Raw genomic sequence first — 16,419 nt, forward strand, 5'->3', positions numbered from 1 at the left:
AAATACTTTGGAGGGGGTATCTGTAGGCATATAAAATTGCTTATAGGTCCCTTAGCTCAGCTCGGTATAAACCGACAAACCAACGAGGTAACGAGATTGACTAATCGCACGCAAGCAACGGAATACGTCCATTCGCGTGCGGAATCAAGCCAAGTGTTCGAAGAGTCAACGAGTCATCCAACCAAGGGCATACTCGGACGAATCACGATCGAATCAAGATCGGTTTCAGACTCAAATTCAGAAGTGGATTTACTGCCTAATCGGGATCCGGATTTACTGCCAAATCAGGTCAACGAATCAAGTCTGGATAAATCAACCACAAAATCGAATCCGAACCTATCAACCGCAGAACCGGAAAACGGGCACAAAGAGGCAAAACGACAAACACCTGGAGGTCGGCTCACCGAGCCACCAAGGAGGCTCATCATTTTGAGGGGTTGGAAATTTTGGAGGCGAAGCTCTGTCGGATTCAAGACTCGAAACTTAGAAAAGATTGGAGCTTTGGGACTTCGGGGACTCACTCTTCCAGATCTGGTGCTCAGCGATCGTCAACGCCAAAAAAGGCAGGTGTTCAAGAGGACCGGATCTCAGATCTACGCAGACGTACTCCGGATCTAAGCTTGGTCTTAGATCCCGAGACTTGGACGATTGTTTCCTTGGTGAATCAATCCTCCCCGACTATTATTTCCTTTGTGGAATAATACCCGTCGTACTGCTCAGATCTGATTGGATCTAGATCTCGCGGTGGTCCACGGATAAACCCCGGCGCAGGCAAAGAACCCACACAAAACAAGAGACCGCAAAACAGGATCTTGCGATTCGTTCGACAAAAGGAGAAAGTTGTAATTTTCTTTATTTCTTGTGTTATTTGATTTTCGTTGTAACCGGATCTAAAAAAGACCGGATCTTTGTAATCGATAAACTATTACAAGAATTTGCAATGGAATCAATGATGAAGAAAGACACGATTTTCACCGCGAACAAGCGACGGGCGAGCGGGCTGCGGCGGCTTAAATGAAAAAAAGAATCTTAAAACACCTTTTTTTTTGTTTTGAGAAAAATGTTTAATTTTTAGATTTTGTAAAGGAACAAGTCAAAAAAACGCCCCAGTTGCCAAACACGTTTTTTTGTTTTTGTTGAAAAAAAAACAGAAACGGCATAAACGTCACGGTTGCCAAACGCTCCCGTACATGATTAAGGATTACATTCCTTATAAAAAAGTAATTCAATATTTTTAATGGAAAAAAGTCTCCTAGTACGTACATCAATGAGGAGGAGTGGACTGTTTATGCATTTCTTGTGAATTTTTGAAAAAAATGAGGTTGCAACAAAAGGATTATTTGGAGTTTACTATCCTACAGTTAATTTATTTTTTAATCATCGTAGTACAATTTCTAATTCGTTTGCTGTATATAGAGATCATGCTGAGCTTTTTGATGCTATTTCTCAAATAAATCTAAAATTCAAGAAATATTTTGAAGAGATGCCTAACTTATTTTATCTATTTGCAATGATAGATCCTAGAGTTAAAGTTACTAATCTAAAGTATTTGATGACCATTTTTTCAAATAATACGCAATACGATCATGATGTTGATGCAAAATTCTTTTAGATTAACAAGGTGTTAGAGACAATGTATTTATTATATATATATAGGTCTACATTATCACCTCATTCAGTGGGTGCTCGGATGGTACCGCCACCAATTTTTCAAGCACATGTGGTGGAAATTTGAGAAGTCGAATGACTGCAAATACCGAAATGAGAAATTCATCTGGGGGACAGTGGATTTAATGAACTTAATTTATAGTTGAAAAATGACTTAATGACCCAAAATATGGGACCAAGGGAGGGGACAAGTGAGGTGTCCCCTTCTTATTGCATAATGAGTTGGTCATGCCAACTCATTATGCAATAGGGAGGAGACACCTCACCTGTCCCCTCCATTGGTCCCATATTTTGGGTCCCGTAGCAGCACTCAGATGGTTGTATGCTCGACAGACTGGTTTGACGTGGAAAGTGGAAGAAAGGAATATCTTTCTTCTAAGAATAGTTTGAAGAAGATAATCCCGATTAGCGAGGAACTAAGTTCAACATTTGCACAACACAATTGACGACGAAGACGCAAAATTATTGAAGATATCTAGTCTATCACAATTATTTTTAGAAAATATTTCAAAACTATCTATAATAAAATTTCTTTTTTTGCTCCATTAATGTATTTCAAATGATTATGTAAACCTGCTATTATTTTACGAAATGAAAATTTTCTTCCATTTATTTCTCCTCATCTCTTGTAATTGGTACGCTTGTATTTCATTATTATAAAGTATAAATTAATATTATCATAAAAAAAATAATTGTTTGGGAAAAAAATTGAAGAACAAAAAAAAATGGAAAGTAAAAAATGTAAAAAAGGACAAAAAGTTCCTAAAATTCATTTAGTCTCATCTCCGTCGCATCACGAGTTGGGTTTAAAGCCCAACTCGTAACCAAGTAATTCGACTCGCCTCGTACGAATTCAGAACGAGACAAATCTGATTCGTCTCCGTCTGGTTTTGGATCTCGAGCTTAAATCAGGAGGGAGTATAATTTATACGGACGTGATAGATATTAGATATTAGATTTTTTTTTTTCCGGCGGAAACAAACGCACACGAACGGTGTATAAGTGCAAAATGGGAGAAAGTATAGAGTACTTAACTGCAATTAAGCCTAAATCTTCTCGGCACTAGGCACGAATCGGGTCCAAAATGCTTCCTACTACAGTCAGCCAAACTTCCATAAGAGGGGGCCCCGCTCCCTCTCCCTCTCGAAGCACTCTCACAAGATTTTAATGGCGGACCCCGGCGATTCCTCACCTCTGATCGCCCCCGTTCCGGTCGCCGAGCCCTGTTCCAGCGAGATCGATCTCGAAGCTGGCCCCAACGACGACCAGTTACAGTGCCGGATCTGCCTTGAAACCGATGGTAATTTCTTGTCCTTGTATTTTCCCAAGTTCTAGGGTTTTGACTGTTAAATCACCCAGTTCTTTGAGAAAAGTGGAAAGTTTGGACGGATTCTGTTGTTTATTGGAAACTAGTTAGGAGGTTATGGGGAAATTAGGGTTTGGGGGTGCTGTTATCTGGAATTGGACGGTTTTAGAAGTTAGCGCCTTAAATTTTCACTTTTAGACTGTAGAAGAGTTGAACTTCAAATGTCTTTAGTGCGAAACTTGAGATTTTCTAATCAATAAAAAAAATTATAACCTAAAGAAGTGTTGCACTTGTTTTGAAAATAATGAGAAACTGCGGAAGTTTGGTTCCGAATTCTACACAAAATTGGTTTCATGATGAACACTCTAATGTACACCAAGTAAGATATGGGAGCCCAGGAAATTAAATTGCTTTTTTTCTTAGTTACGGTTGTACTTTAGAGAAGAGCATTAGGTCAAGATGTTCTTGTAAAATGATGTCTATATTCGCTCTTAATATTTCAGGAAGGGATTTCATAGCTCCATGCAAATGCAAAGGAACCTCCAAGTATGTTCACCGTGAATGCCTTGATCATTGGCGAGCTATAAAGGTAAATGACCAGATGCTTTTCATATAAATGTGTAAATTCAGGAATCATATGTTGAATTCTCTTCTTGATATCCTCGTAAACTAACAGCTTGACAAAGAAAACTGAAAGAAGTGGTACAGGTTCAGCCTCACTCCTTTTATCTTAAAAATCTTCAAGACAAAATCTGTGAAAATTTTCTGCGGAGGTTTCTTTTTTGTAATTAAGGGCCTCTCATTTTTCATTATAAGGACATAATGACATAACCCTCTCCATTTTAGCAGAAAAACACCAGTAACCCCATTATGCTTTAAAAAAAAAAAACCAAATACACCTCCCATGTTATCATATCATTTTGGACGAAAATGCCCATCATAACATTATTTTCCTATGATAATCAAATAAAATTGTTATTAATGCCAATTCATCTTAAACCAATCCATTTCCAAATTCTCATGCTAATCTGATCTAGATGTAAATGTGCCTCAAAATTTATATGGAGTTGTACCAACTCCTTTATCTCCTTTACTGATATATGTTTCCCTCCATCTTCTAATACTAAATTCCTCACTGAACTCGTTAGTTCACAGTTATGTCATTTTCCAATTTAGAGATTGTCTCTAACCTTGAGTTAAAAAGTTTGATTATTCTTTCCTCATAAATTTGGACACGATAATGGAAAAACATTAAGGCCCAATTTGGGTCAAAAGGGTTATTATTAGGTGATGAAATATCAGAAGGATGACAATGTGGCAAAGAAAATTAAGTGACAGGTGTAAACCCCTTTCTAGAGTCTCTGCAGTTCTGCACATTTAGATTGGTTACATGTCACTAAGCCCATATCAATTCGCGGACATAAACGTCGTTATATGTCCTTAAAAAACTGTTGGGGATGGTGGTGGTGGGGGAGTTTACTAATGATTTGTAAGGTTGAGGGGGTTCTATGATTACGGTGTGAAATTGAGAGGGGTCTCGAGAATTCTTTTGAAGAATTGATTGAATAACTTTGAGCTATCCTCTGATAGTTGTGATCGGAAGTATGTTTGATGCATGCGGTTGTTCCTGACTTTGCTCTGATCTTCTATTATTGATAGGGCACATAATTAAAGAAGTTTCTGATTGTTGAGTGTCCTTGGGCACATTAGACGTGCTTTCTTCCTATACACGCACGCAGAGATCTTTCATTTATTTATTTTTTGGGAAAAAAGTAAGAGTGGATGTGCAAACTTATGGCTACTTTGTAATTTCAGATCTCGTCTACAGTAACACTGCAGTTCACATGTATAATATTTATCGCTTGGTTCCATTTCTAGTCGCTGTATCTAATTTTTAAAGTGAAGGTTAACAAATGCAAGCCCTTCAATCAAATGGTATCCCTTTGCATGAGCAAGGTTACCAGTTGTTCTTTAATGTTATTAATTTGTAAACAAATTTAGATATCTAGTCAACTTATTAGTCCACCTTTATGCGGGAAAAGCTTTTTGAGGACCCAGTACATAATGAATTGGCGGATCATTTTACCTATTCCTACATCTAGTTAGAGGACTCCCTTTTTTTCCGTTAAAAGATAGATTGAACATTTTCCTTTCTAGCAACATAGGTAAAAGCCTCAGAAGGTGAAATCATCATCAACAGATTAGCAAGAATTTGCTTATCAGTTTGCTTGGAGGGTTTGGTTGTAAACCTCATCCTTGAAAAGACTACAAGGTAGAGAATGTCTTTTGATACATCAGAAGAACAAATAAATTTCCAGTTTGGTTTTGATGTGTCTTATAACCATCCATCATGTGCAAATTCACTTATGGAGAGTGAAGTTTTAATTAGTACTTCGGCTATTTGCAAACGTATGGTGTGTTTAAATTTCTCTTACTGATGGTTCAAATTCTTAGGGGTCTGATAGCCATACTATCATTTATACAATTATTTCTGGACATGAAAGACTTTATTTCAACTGACTTGTGACTTTTAGGCTATTTACATGAAGTTATGGATTATTTTGTGTTTGGACTCAAAATTGGGGAGCATTCTGTTACTATACCTAGTTGTAAAGTGTATGAAGATCATAAGTAATGAAGCATCAGAAGGAACATTGAGTGGAATAACAGTAAATTAGAACATAATGAGAATTTGATTATGATAAAAGACTTCTGGATTCTAGAAGCTATAATGTGCTTAGTTAAGCAAGCCGTGTGGTGTACTTGGTGTGGTCTACTCTACTAGCAATCATTTTGTTTTGAACCCTTAGCACATTTTTAACCATGTTTTGCTCACATGTTGACTAGTGAAGGGTGAAAACAATCTTGTAATATACCTTCCACAGATGAGCAAGAATTTAAAGTGACTTCTAAAAAAATCATACCACCACACAAGTCCAGATTCCGGCCCATAAAAGGGCACTTTACCTGCTAGGTGCATGTTAAAGTATATAGTCAACTCTCATAGGGTTTTGGTGTAGTGGGAAGGGTCATTTGACAAGTGTGAAATTTTTTGGTTGGGTTTTCATGCTCGAGTGTGGTAGTCCATGCCAAGTAACCTTTTCACTTTTCTGTCATATTTAACAAGTGTCAGGTGCTGTAAGTGTCTTGGGACTCGGAGACATGACCATAGTATCAATAATCGCATGAAAACATGTGAAAAATCCGAAACATGTGATAGTCATATTATATATAATTTGTGGCTAACTACAGATATATGCATTTAATTTATGGTAGTACCAACTCTTTCTCCTTAATTTTATCTACATAATCATTAGAAGCCATAGAATATGGCGATTAATCTGATATATTGGCTGATTGCCATGTATTTGCTTGTTTAATCTCCGTTTTGAAGGGTTAGTGAGCTTTATCGGTAGTTGGTTAGAACTATTAAATCAGTTGTTTATTTAATTCATTTATTCAAGCTATTCTGTCTCTTTGGTTTATGCTTTCCTTGAACCAAGTATTAGATTGCTAAATTTTAGTTGCTAAAATGTTTAGTATCTTTGACCACAACCCCAACTTGACCAACTCTCACCCTCCCTACCTCCCCCGAAATGCCCTCATCTACCCTCATAGCCAGCCAGCCATGTTCCATGCATCCTTAACTTATACACACCCTAATAAAGATTAAAAAGCCCACCATTTCTAAAGAAAAAAAATCCCTCCCTCGCTCCCTGGCAGATACATTTGCAGACACTGGGGTTTTGGGCCTCCGCTTGGAATTGTGACTATTTTGCCATAGATATATTCTCGTGCTGTTTATGCCTCTTCTCTTTACGTATATTCCATCGTTCATATGCCTGGTCCTTGTTTTTAATTGTCATCTGTGTATCTCCTATATTATTTCTGCTACAATCTTTGTTACTTTATGTTGTATGCGTTTATCTAGGTTGGCATTGTTGTAATCCTCCTGTCCTCTATTCTCTAGGAAGGATTTGCATTTGCTCATTGCACAACCTGCAAAGCTCCTTACTACTTGAGGGTTCACGTTCATGCTGACAGGAAATGGAGAACATTGAAGTTTCGTTTTTTTGTGACTCGAGATATATTGTTCATCTTCGCGATCGTTCAACTTGTAAGTTTTTTAATAAGGTCTATTGAGTTTACTCTTGAGTGTTGAGTCTGTTCCGTCTGATTTTCCATCATCATGTCTTGCACATGCCCAGGTAATTTCTTCCCTTGCCTATCTGGTGTATTTATTTGATGGCCATCAACAACATGGGCTGCGGCTCGCATGGGGCTTTGACAGTGGAGTTAGTTTCTACTATATCTGTGGTAAACCTCTGAACTAGTAAAATATGTTTATGTATTTTTAAAAAATATGTTTTGTTTACATGCACCACTTTGTGATCATTTTTTAGGGGTAACATGGTTTACTGACATGATATATCATATGTAACTGGCGCCCATGATATTGGGAGAAAGTGCTTTACTTGAATGATTTATCTTTATCTTGCATTACTTAAATGCCTTTAAAGCATTGTAGTTGCTCGCTCATAATCATCGACTTAGATTTGTTGTATTTTGCAGCACATAATGTCAGTAACTACTTCCCTTTCATTTATAGAGTTTATTGTCTTCTCTTTTGCATTTTTGCTCGACTAATTTTCGAGGTTCATCATTCTGTTTATTATTTAAGATATATTCTATAATTATTTGGAAATGGCTTCTGATATTTCTCTTTGATTCATTTCTGAGCACTCTTGCATTCTCTTAGAGGTCAATATCTCGCTTGCAAAGGACCACACTCCATCTTCAGATCTTCTGGCCAAGTCTTTTTATGGTTTTGCATTTATGTACAATCAGACATATGCTTTCAGGTGTGATATTCTGTGTTTGCTGCAACAAAAAATTAAATAAGGAATGACTGTAGTCTGCTAACATTTAGTAGCATTGGTGATCTGCTGTATAAAATAATAAATCATGTAGTGGCTATTGCATTTTGAAACATTATAGAAAAACTTTAGAAGTAGTTCTTACAATGATCATGTGCTAATGATCAAATTAGCGGCTGTTTGGATGCAAAAATGGGGCCGTAGAAATCTGACAAAATCAGATATCTCCGTTTTTTGTTGTTGTTGTTGTTGTTGTTGTTTTCGGGTTTTGTTTGGTGTGAGGGAAAGTTGGATGCAAGGTCCACTTTTCACTCTCTTTAAAATCCTTCTGAGAGGAGAGGAATCCGGACAAAGTATTTTGCTGATTTGGCAGAATATTCAACTTCTCCTAACAAACTTTATCTTAAAACAAACAAGATAGTTTGACACAGTAATTTGGTTCCGACAAAAGTATTAGTATGAGATCCACTTTTTCCTTTGAATCCTAAGTATCCATAGAAATAAGCAGACCCTCAGACATTAACTAATAGGAGCGATGGAGGAACTTCTCATAGAATGTTAGATTACTTAAGATTCATAATATCTATAATTGAAAAAAAGGAAAACAGTAAGAATAGGTGCCTATAACTGGAAAGAAATTTAGAAAAGAATATCTTTGGCTACCTTCACTTTTGTAGCAATGAGGAAATTTGTTCTTGAACTTTATCTGTAGGAGTATATTGTGTTTGAATGGTGGCAAACTCATGTAAGGTGACAGAGCTAGGAAGCGTAACCGAAGGGGGTTATAGATGATAGGTTTTCAATATTTTGAGGAGGCAACTGCAAATTACATAATCAGAGTTGAAACACTTGAACTGATGCAGAAGACTAATGTCGGGCATATGCCGAATCACCAATGCCTAAAAGTGGAAGTTGGAGATGTTACAATAGGTATTTGACCATAGAAGCTGGAAAAAATAGGAGCCTTCATAAGCATCTGAGTCAGGATAGCAATTTAGATGTGTTGAAGGAGGCCCATGAAGAAATTTTGGTCTGAAACTACTTAGAAGAAGGATGCAACACAATTTGGAGGTGTCATTGGTTTTTGGTCCTCCTAGCTTTGACTATAAGCATGCTTGAAGTAAGAGGCACATTCTTGATCCAAGTCCTAGCTCCCATTCGTCCAGGATTGAAGTATAGGCATGTAAATTGAGGGGTCAATTTCCGGTTGACAGCTTGCTACAGCTTAATAATTTCATCGAGCCTCCTAATATGGGTATTGCTATATACTGGGTTGAACTTGTCATAAGGTCACCATGATAGGAAGAGTTATATAATTGTACTGGTTTTATTCACTTCCATAAAGGATGAAGTGAATGACTAAGGTTGTAGGTAACACATGCATTTACTAGAGAAATGTGGATGTGGACTGAATATATTCCCTATAATAACTATTAATTAGTTTGAATTGTTGGCATATGGTTAATCCATAAGATAAATTGCCATAAATTATTCATGGAGAAGCTGAGGAAGTTCGAGGCAAAGTCGAGATAGAGCTAGTGGAGCATATTCAATGCAGCCTACAAGTTTGATGTTCTGGAATAAATTCAAAGTTCAAAGTATGATGCTTGGGAAATATTCAGGAAATTCAGAATCATCTGCAATAAATGCATCTTGCCAGTTAAAGGAAGATGTAGATCCCTACTCTTGTAATGTAGAAGCTAAGGGTGCTCAAGGCAAAGTCGAGATAGCTGAAGAAGTTGGAGCTAGTGGAGCATATTCAATGCAGCCTACAAGTTTGATGTTCTGGAGTAATTTCAAAGTTCAGAAGTATGGTGCTTGGGAAGTATTCAGGAAATTCAGAAGTCATCATGCAATAAATGTATCTTGCCAGTGAAAGGAAGATGTAGACCCCTACTCTTGTAATCTAGAAATCCAAGGTTTCATGAAATATTGAGGGCAAGGTAATGAAGGGCTACTACACAAGAACATTCTACCATAATTTTATTGAGCCCTCTTATACTTGTAGGTTTCAACCATAAAACTTCAGTTTACAGTTAGAAGTTCACATTTAATTGGTACATTTATGCATTTTTTCTGAATAAATTGCAAAATATTCAGATTATTCATGCATAGCCGAGGATAACATAAATCTATTCATTTCTTGCTATGTTCATGAATAATTTGCTAATTGTTTGGAAATGCTACAACATCTGGCAGCATTTCTCTCGTGCAGTTGCCACATTGTTCCATAAGTAATTGATCTTATAGGAGTGGCAAATGAAAGTCTGCAAAGGTTCCATCCTCTTGCATATATGGAAAAGAGTGCTTTAAACCTAAATTAAGCTTGTTAACTTCACTAGGTTCTTCCTTGAATTTGTAACTTGTAAGTTCTAAGTTATTCAAAATTTTGAATGTCTTTGCATTCTGTTGACAGGTTCCTTGTGTCTGAAATACATGAAAAAGTCAATGGGTGCAATTAGGCCTTGCTTTTGTTAAAGTTGTTTCTTTATTTGCAAGATTAAAAGATAAATAATCTAGCTTATTATTATTTTCTAAAGTAGAGTTGAAGAAATATGATTTGTTTAGCTTTTTAAGAACTTATGAGTTCATATTTTCTTTTTCAGTCTCTTTTAGAGATGAATTATAAGTTTCTAGCCCCTTGTTTTTGTACCCTCCTCATATGGGGGTATCTTTTGTTTGTAATTAATACTTAAGAGGCAAGTTTTGTTAGTTTTGCTCTCTGAACTTTCTTTTTCGATAGTTCTTCTATCATGTGGGCTTCTGATCTTCTTTCTGTTGTCATTATGTCTTTGGTTTGCATGTTCGTCTGCTATGTCACCTTACAGTCCTGTCTGGAGAATCTTCATATTATTTCATGAAAATTTTAAAATCATATGCTTAATGAACAAACTCAGCTTCTTGCTGCGGTAAAGAAAGAATGAATTCTCCTTAAAGAACCACCATCTATCCCCAAACACCATCCATCACATAAACCGTCACAATAGACGGTTGAACAAACTCAGTTCTTGATGCTCTAAGAAAAGAATGAATCTTATTAAAGAAGAGCCAATGAATCTTATGAAAGAAGAGCCACCATCTGCTCCGGACACTGCTTATTCAATTCATTTGATGGTCCCAACAGCATATCAACTCCATCTGTATCACTTACTCCAGTCGAGTAAAAGAACCAATGCTATCATCTCTTCTGCCTAGCATATAGATCTGCCTTCCAATAGTTTAGTAGTCCCTGCACATTCATTATCATGTGGTTTGCGTAAAAAGGGTCTTGGTGTATACTTTCATTTGTATCTTAAAGCGTGCATTTGGTCAGTTTCACTTTCGTCTATGCATAATTGCTGTTGGCAACTGTAGGGGCACTTCTGTTCTTTTCCTTGCTTGGGTTATCAGGATGCGTCATTACTTGTTACGATCGACGAGTACGCAGTGATTTGGCTCAGCCGTGTCGAGAATTATGTCTTTGTTGTTGTCAACCAGGGTAAGTTTTTTGCTCGAGACTAGAAATAGTGTGCATGTGAACTCTAAAATCTCACCGTTGCAAGACCACTAGAGTTTTTTGGTGCTGTTCAGTACCATCTTATCTACTTTTTTTTCCAGGATGTGTGCAGATTGTCATCTTCCTGGTACACTTTGTATGTGGACTGATTGCACCACATGCTTTGAAAGCTGTGCAAGCACCGCAGGCGAATGTGGTTGCCTAAGTGGAGCAGGGGAAGCTGGGTTACCATTACTGCTTATTATGGGATTGGTTGTCCTTGGTCTCTTCACCATAATTGGCATATTCTACAGTGTACTTGTGGCCACAATGGTTGGGCAGCGGATCTGGCAGCGACATTATCACATACTTGCTAAACGAATGCTTACAAAAGTGAGTCTCTTTTACCTGAATTGTTTGCTTTCTTTTGGCAATAAACAGTGAACCAACAGGACTATCAATCAATAATATGTATGTCTCAATTTGGTATTAGCTCAATAGCCTTTGCCGGTAGTCAACATGACCCGTATCATATGAATTTATTTTGTTGCTTTTGACCTTGAAAGGACCTAGCTCACTCATGTCTCGTTCAGTCATCATGAGAGTCCTTTAAAATGCATTGAATGCTTAAGGAGGCTATCCAGACAAAATAATGTATATTAGAGTGTATATCTGATATACAAGATTGCATAGGAAAAGGCTCTATGAGGTTAAGTTGAAGTGGCTTGAACAATTCTTAATGGAGCAAGGCACCTTAGAATCTGCACTTGGTGACGTGAGGTTCACTTGGTGAATAATCTATTTTGTAAAATTGGAGAGAATCTGAGCACATGATATTTGGATTAACAATCAGATATTAATATTATGTGGGGCCACCAAGTTGTTCTATTGTCTCATCTATATGTTCTAGCTATATGAAACAATTGCTGATGGTTGCAACGAGAATTTGTTTTGTGTATGCACATAGTGGTGGTCTTTGTGTGTGTATTGCATGTGTATTATGTGCGCGCGTGCACGCGCAGTGGTGGGTGGAGGAAATAGGGTCTAGCTATATGAAACCATTGCTGATGGTTGCAACGAGAATTTGTTTTGTGTATGCACATAGTGGTGGTCTTTGTGTGTGTATTGCATGTGTATGCGCGTGCGTGCACGCGCAGTGGTGGGCGGAGGAAATAGGGGAGGTCAGTAAGTAATCAGGAATATAAAAAGCACTTGCATATTTATTGTCTATTAGAGATGTAAATTATTAACCAATCCTCTCCTAGACTCCTGTTCACCCTACCAAAGGGATAAGGTGAGTTTCTAACATCAATCGACACTCAAAATGTCATCAGAAGGTTTTTTATTAACTAGGAATGTTATTTGATTGATGTTTTGATGAACCTTTATATTTAAGAGCATAAGCAGGTTTTGTAGATGAGGTCACTAAGTAATCGGGAATATAAAAATTACTTGTGTACATGTTCTCTATTAGAGATGTAAATTATTAACCAATCCTCTCCTAGATTCCTGCACACTAACCAAAGGGGGAAGATGAGTTTCTAGTATCAATTGACACTCTTAAAATATTAGCTAAAGTTGTTTGATTATCTAGGAATGATATGTGATTGACGTTATGATGAACCTTTATATTTAAGAGCATAAGCAGATTTATTGTACATGACCCTTGTCTCCTTACCTATTAACTTTTGTTGTTTACATAAATTCATCCCCTTATTAATTAAATATTTGAGGAATCTAAAATATATGCCCTTGAACACAAAGATAATATCCATTCTGTAAGTCCATTTATGTAATTTACGCTACTCCTGCAATCTGTCATTGGCTGCCGAGTCTCCATCTTCACTGACGCCCCAAACCGTGAGTTGGCAAACATTTATGTATAACCCTCTATGACCCTTGTGCATTCAAGCATATTCCCTTCAAGCAAATATAATAATATTAAAATTACCACTCTAACGTATTGGTCAAGTATAGGTAGTTCTAGATATGTCATCAAACTGATAACTTAAATTTTGTATAAACCTGGAGTTATTTGACTTACAAATGACAATGCAAGTTCATTGGATAATGCCCAATCTTCTTAAAGCTATCAAACAATTCCCCAGTTTCACCATTTACAATTTTTTCCCTGAATTAAATTGCACCCTAGTTTTCTTCTCTTGAGAAGCACTGTAACTTGATGAACCAGTGGATGATCTGGAGAGAGCTTTCATGGCCTTCTGCAAAGAAATTGGGGAAGGGGAGAGATTGATTGCTAGTTAAAATAAAAATAAAAATGAATGATACAATTTAATAAAAAGAAGGGTAGGTAAAGTAGTAATTATCACAAGAAATTGGGTGAAAATAGTCCTAAATGTTGACATGTGACAATTACATGGGAATACTCCCTGGAATATTCTCACTTCAAAGTTCAAACTAACAGAAGGTACCAGATCTGGGCATCTTAGGGTATTTGAGTGCTACATTTTACGACTTAAGAGTATTTGCAACAATAGGGTATTGAAGTGCCATTTAGCCATGTGAATTCAGTGAGCGTATATGATGGTCAAAAAGTAAAAAAAAAAAAAAATCATCGAGAAGTATATCTGCTAAAATGAAACCACAAGGATACTAGGTTTAATACATTGATACTATTGGGGTCCTATGTGCGATAAGTGCTATCTTTTAGACTACATAATCTCTTTTCTTTATGTTATCAGTTGCTCCCAAGCCAGAATTTTTTTTGAGGGTGGTGGTGGTGGTGGGGGGGGGGGGGGGGNGATCATACATCAACCAAAATTGATCAAGTATGGCAATATTTAATAAAGTTTCAATATGTAACTAGGTGAAAGAAGAATCTAATTAAAAAAATTTACAAAATTATTTTTGTTAATGCTTAAATCATTTTAGCATATGCACCCATCGTGACAAATGAATCAACATGCTTCAATTTTCTGAAGTTTCATATTAAAAATGTGACAAATGAAAGAATCCCCAATTCACAATTCCATCACAAATTGTAAAGCCACGTGAAAATATAAACCCATTTCAGAGCTCTAATGTTAAATAAATACATGCATCTCCCTATTTTACTTGCAATGCAAAGGAAATTACATGAAAATATGATGTGTAAATGTATAGAGTTTTCCATATTAACCCTTCATATCTTTAAAGTAATTTGAAAGTATTCCCTCCAATAGAAGCTTGTCAAAATTGAGGGAATACATCATATTTAATATTTTTGGGTGTGATGCAGTTATACCCATACAAATTCCAAAATAAACTTTGCTAGAGCACGAATTGGAAAAGATTATGTGAAAATAGAGCTAAATTCATTAATTATGAACTTGATTTGGTTGATTTTCATATTTATTTTGGTTGATTTGGTAATTCAATAATTACCCTTCCTTCATTAACCACCCACCTGTTGTTAACAATTTCGGTATTAAATGTAAAATGTAACAAGGGGATTTTCAAACACTTCAAAGATTTTCAAAATATAAATGATTGGGAGGCTACTCTAAATATGAAAGATTTGGGAACTGCTTTAAGTGTGATAGTCAGATCTGAGGGACTAAATGTAAGTAGTCCTATATTGTGTATATGTATGTCTGTAAAAAGCCGGGTCCTTTCCCCCCCCCACCCCCCACCCCCACCCGGGCTCCATCCATTGGTTAATCCTGTTGATTTGTTCAATACCTTAACTTACTATGATCTCTGATTCTTTGATCAGGAGTATGTTGTGGAGGATGTCGATGATGAGATGATGGGCGGAAATTGGAGCCCACCCCCCCTTCCTCCGGAGCATGTCCAACAGCTAAAGTCACTTGGACTTCTATAATTCTAATTCTCAAGGGCATCTTACATAGAGCTGAGCACCCATCTTTTGGATGGAGAATTTGGTTTCTTATTGTGAAGGCAAAGGTGGATATTTTCTTATAGCTTTTTACTGTATTCTTAAATGCTTTCAGTCTGTTTATATGTGATCATAATGTACCCGGATTCCTTTATTGTGATACCGATCTCATTCCGATACAATTTTATATTTGGAATAGTGGATATTTAGGAGCTTCGAAATGGCTTGCATGATATTGTGATAATAAACCCCCCTAGAAAGGAACGGGAATAGGGATGCCAGTTGTATTTGGAAAAATGTTCGGCTTGATTGTCATGTGACCGGTTTAGTGCCTTGCTATTTGTTAAGCTTTTTTTAGCTATTCAAGAGGGTGAAAAGGCTGCAATGTATTTGGTAACAGAATGTCACCAGGTTAGACGACATTCTATAAGATTGGATGATTTATGCCTGTGCTGTCCAGGTTACTCCTGTGGAACTCCAAACAAATCCGCGAAAGTGATCCCAGCGAATGTTTTATACGCAATTTTCATTACGAAACCAGGAAAGTGATCTGAGAAAAATCTTGCACGCAATTCTCATTTGTGTAATGTGTAATATTACGCCTTGGAATGGCATCACTGTTCTACAGATCTAAGGGCCATGCTGGTATCGCGGGAGCTTACAATAAGTTGCTTACTTATAGAAGCAACTTATACAAGTTGCTAAAAATAGCCGTTTAGTAATCAAATACAAAAAACCGCGTAAAAAGTAGTTAAAATGTTAGGTAGAACCGTGCTTAATGATCATTGTTATAAGATAAAAGATAAACATAGTGTGTAAACTAAAAAAAGGCAAAAGCTGTTGTTAAAAGCATCTCATATTGTTTCTAAAAGTGTCCCCTTAAAATCAAAAGCAGTTTTAATAAACATATCAAATCACCAAACAACATTATTTGCTTACAATACCAAATCGGCCCCAAGTCCAGTAAGGATTTGTTTTCCTTCACGAAAAATGCTAGTCAAATTCTATTATTTTTTCCTGTGGCATCACATATGGGCGCAGGAGAGAAAGGAATGGGAAGAGGAAGAGACGTGTCACTTGGTAAACTGCCTACAGAAACCCTACCTTGCAGCCTACGGCGAACAAGAATCATATATAGAATGAGGGGATAAAAAAGCAGTCCTCAAAAGAACATATATTGTTTGAGTTGAAATTTTTTTACGAACATAGTCTACTACTTTGAACCTCAAACAATAATTCAGAGTGACCAGAAGCA

At 36.7% G+C, this 16,419-nt stretch overlaps 1 protein-coding gene across 1 annotated transcript; it reads left to right on the forward strand.

The window, feature by feature from the left end:
• LOC109833907 lies at positions 2,704 to 15,479 on the forward strand. Its single transcript, XM_020401769.1, has 7 exons — positions 2,704 to 2,968; positions 3,478 to 3,563; positions 6,945 to 7,091; positions 7,183 to 7,291; positions 11,206 to 11,329; positions 11,449 to 11,719; positions 15,042 to 15,479. Exons 1-7 carry the CDS (start codon positions 2,836 to 2,838, stop codon positions 15,147 to 15,149), a joined length of 978 nt encoding a protein of 325 aa, XP_020257358.1. The 5' UTR covers positions 2,704 to 2,835; the 3' UTR covers positions 15,150 to 15,479.

This window comes from Asparagus officinalis, chromosome 3 (genome assembly GCF_001876935.1).
Source record: "Asparagus officinalis chromosome 3, Aspof.V1, whole genome shotgun sequence".
NCBI lineage: Eukaryota > Viridiplantae > Streptophyta > Magnoliopsida > Asparagales > Asparagaceae > Asparagus > Asparagus officinalis.

Excerpts from the sequence above, each read along its gene's own strand:
- LOC109833907 (XM_020401769.1), top strand. The coding sequence starts at position 2,836 with ATGGCGGACCCCGGCGATTCCTCACCTCTGATCGCCCCCGTTCCGGTC. Across the intron at positions 7,292-11,205 it reads TAGTTTCTACTATATCTGTG|GGGCACTTCTGTTCTTTTCC; the intron begins GTAAACCTCTGA and ends TGGCAACTGTAG. Across the intron at positions 11,720-15,041 it reads CTAAACGAATGCTTACAAAA|GAGTATGTTGTGGAGGATGT; the intron begins GTGAGTCTCTTT and ends TTCTTTGATCAG.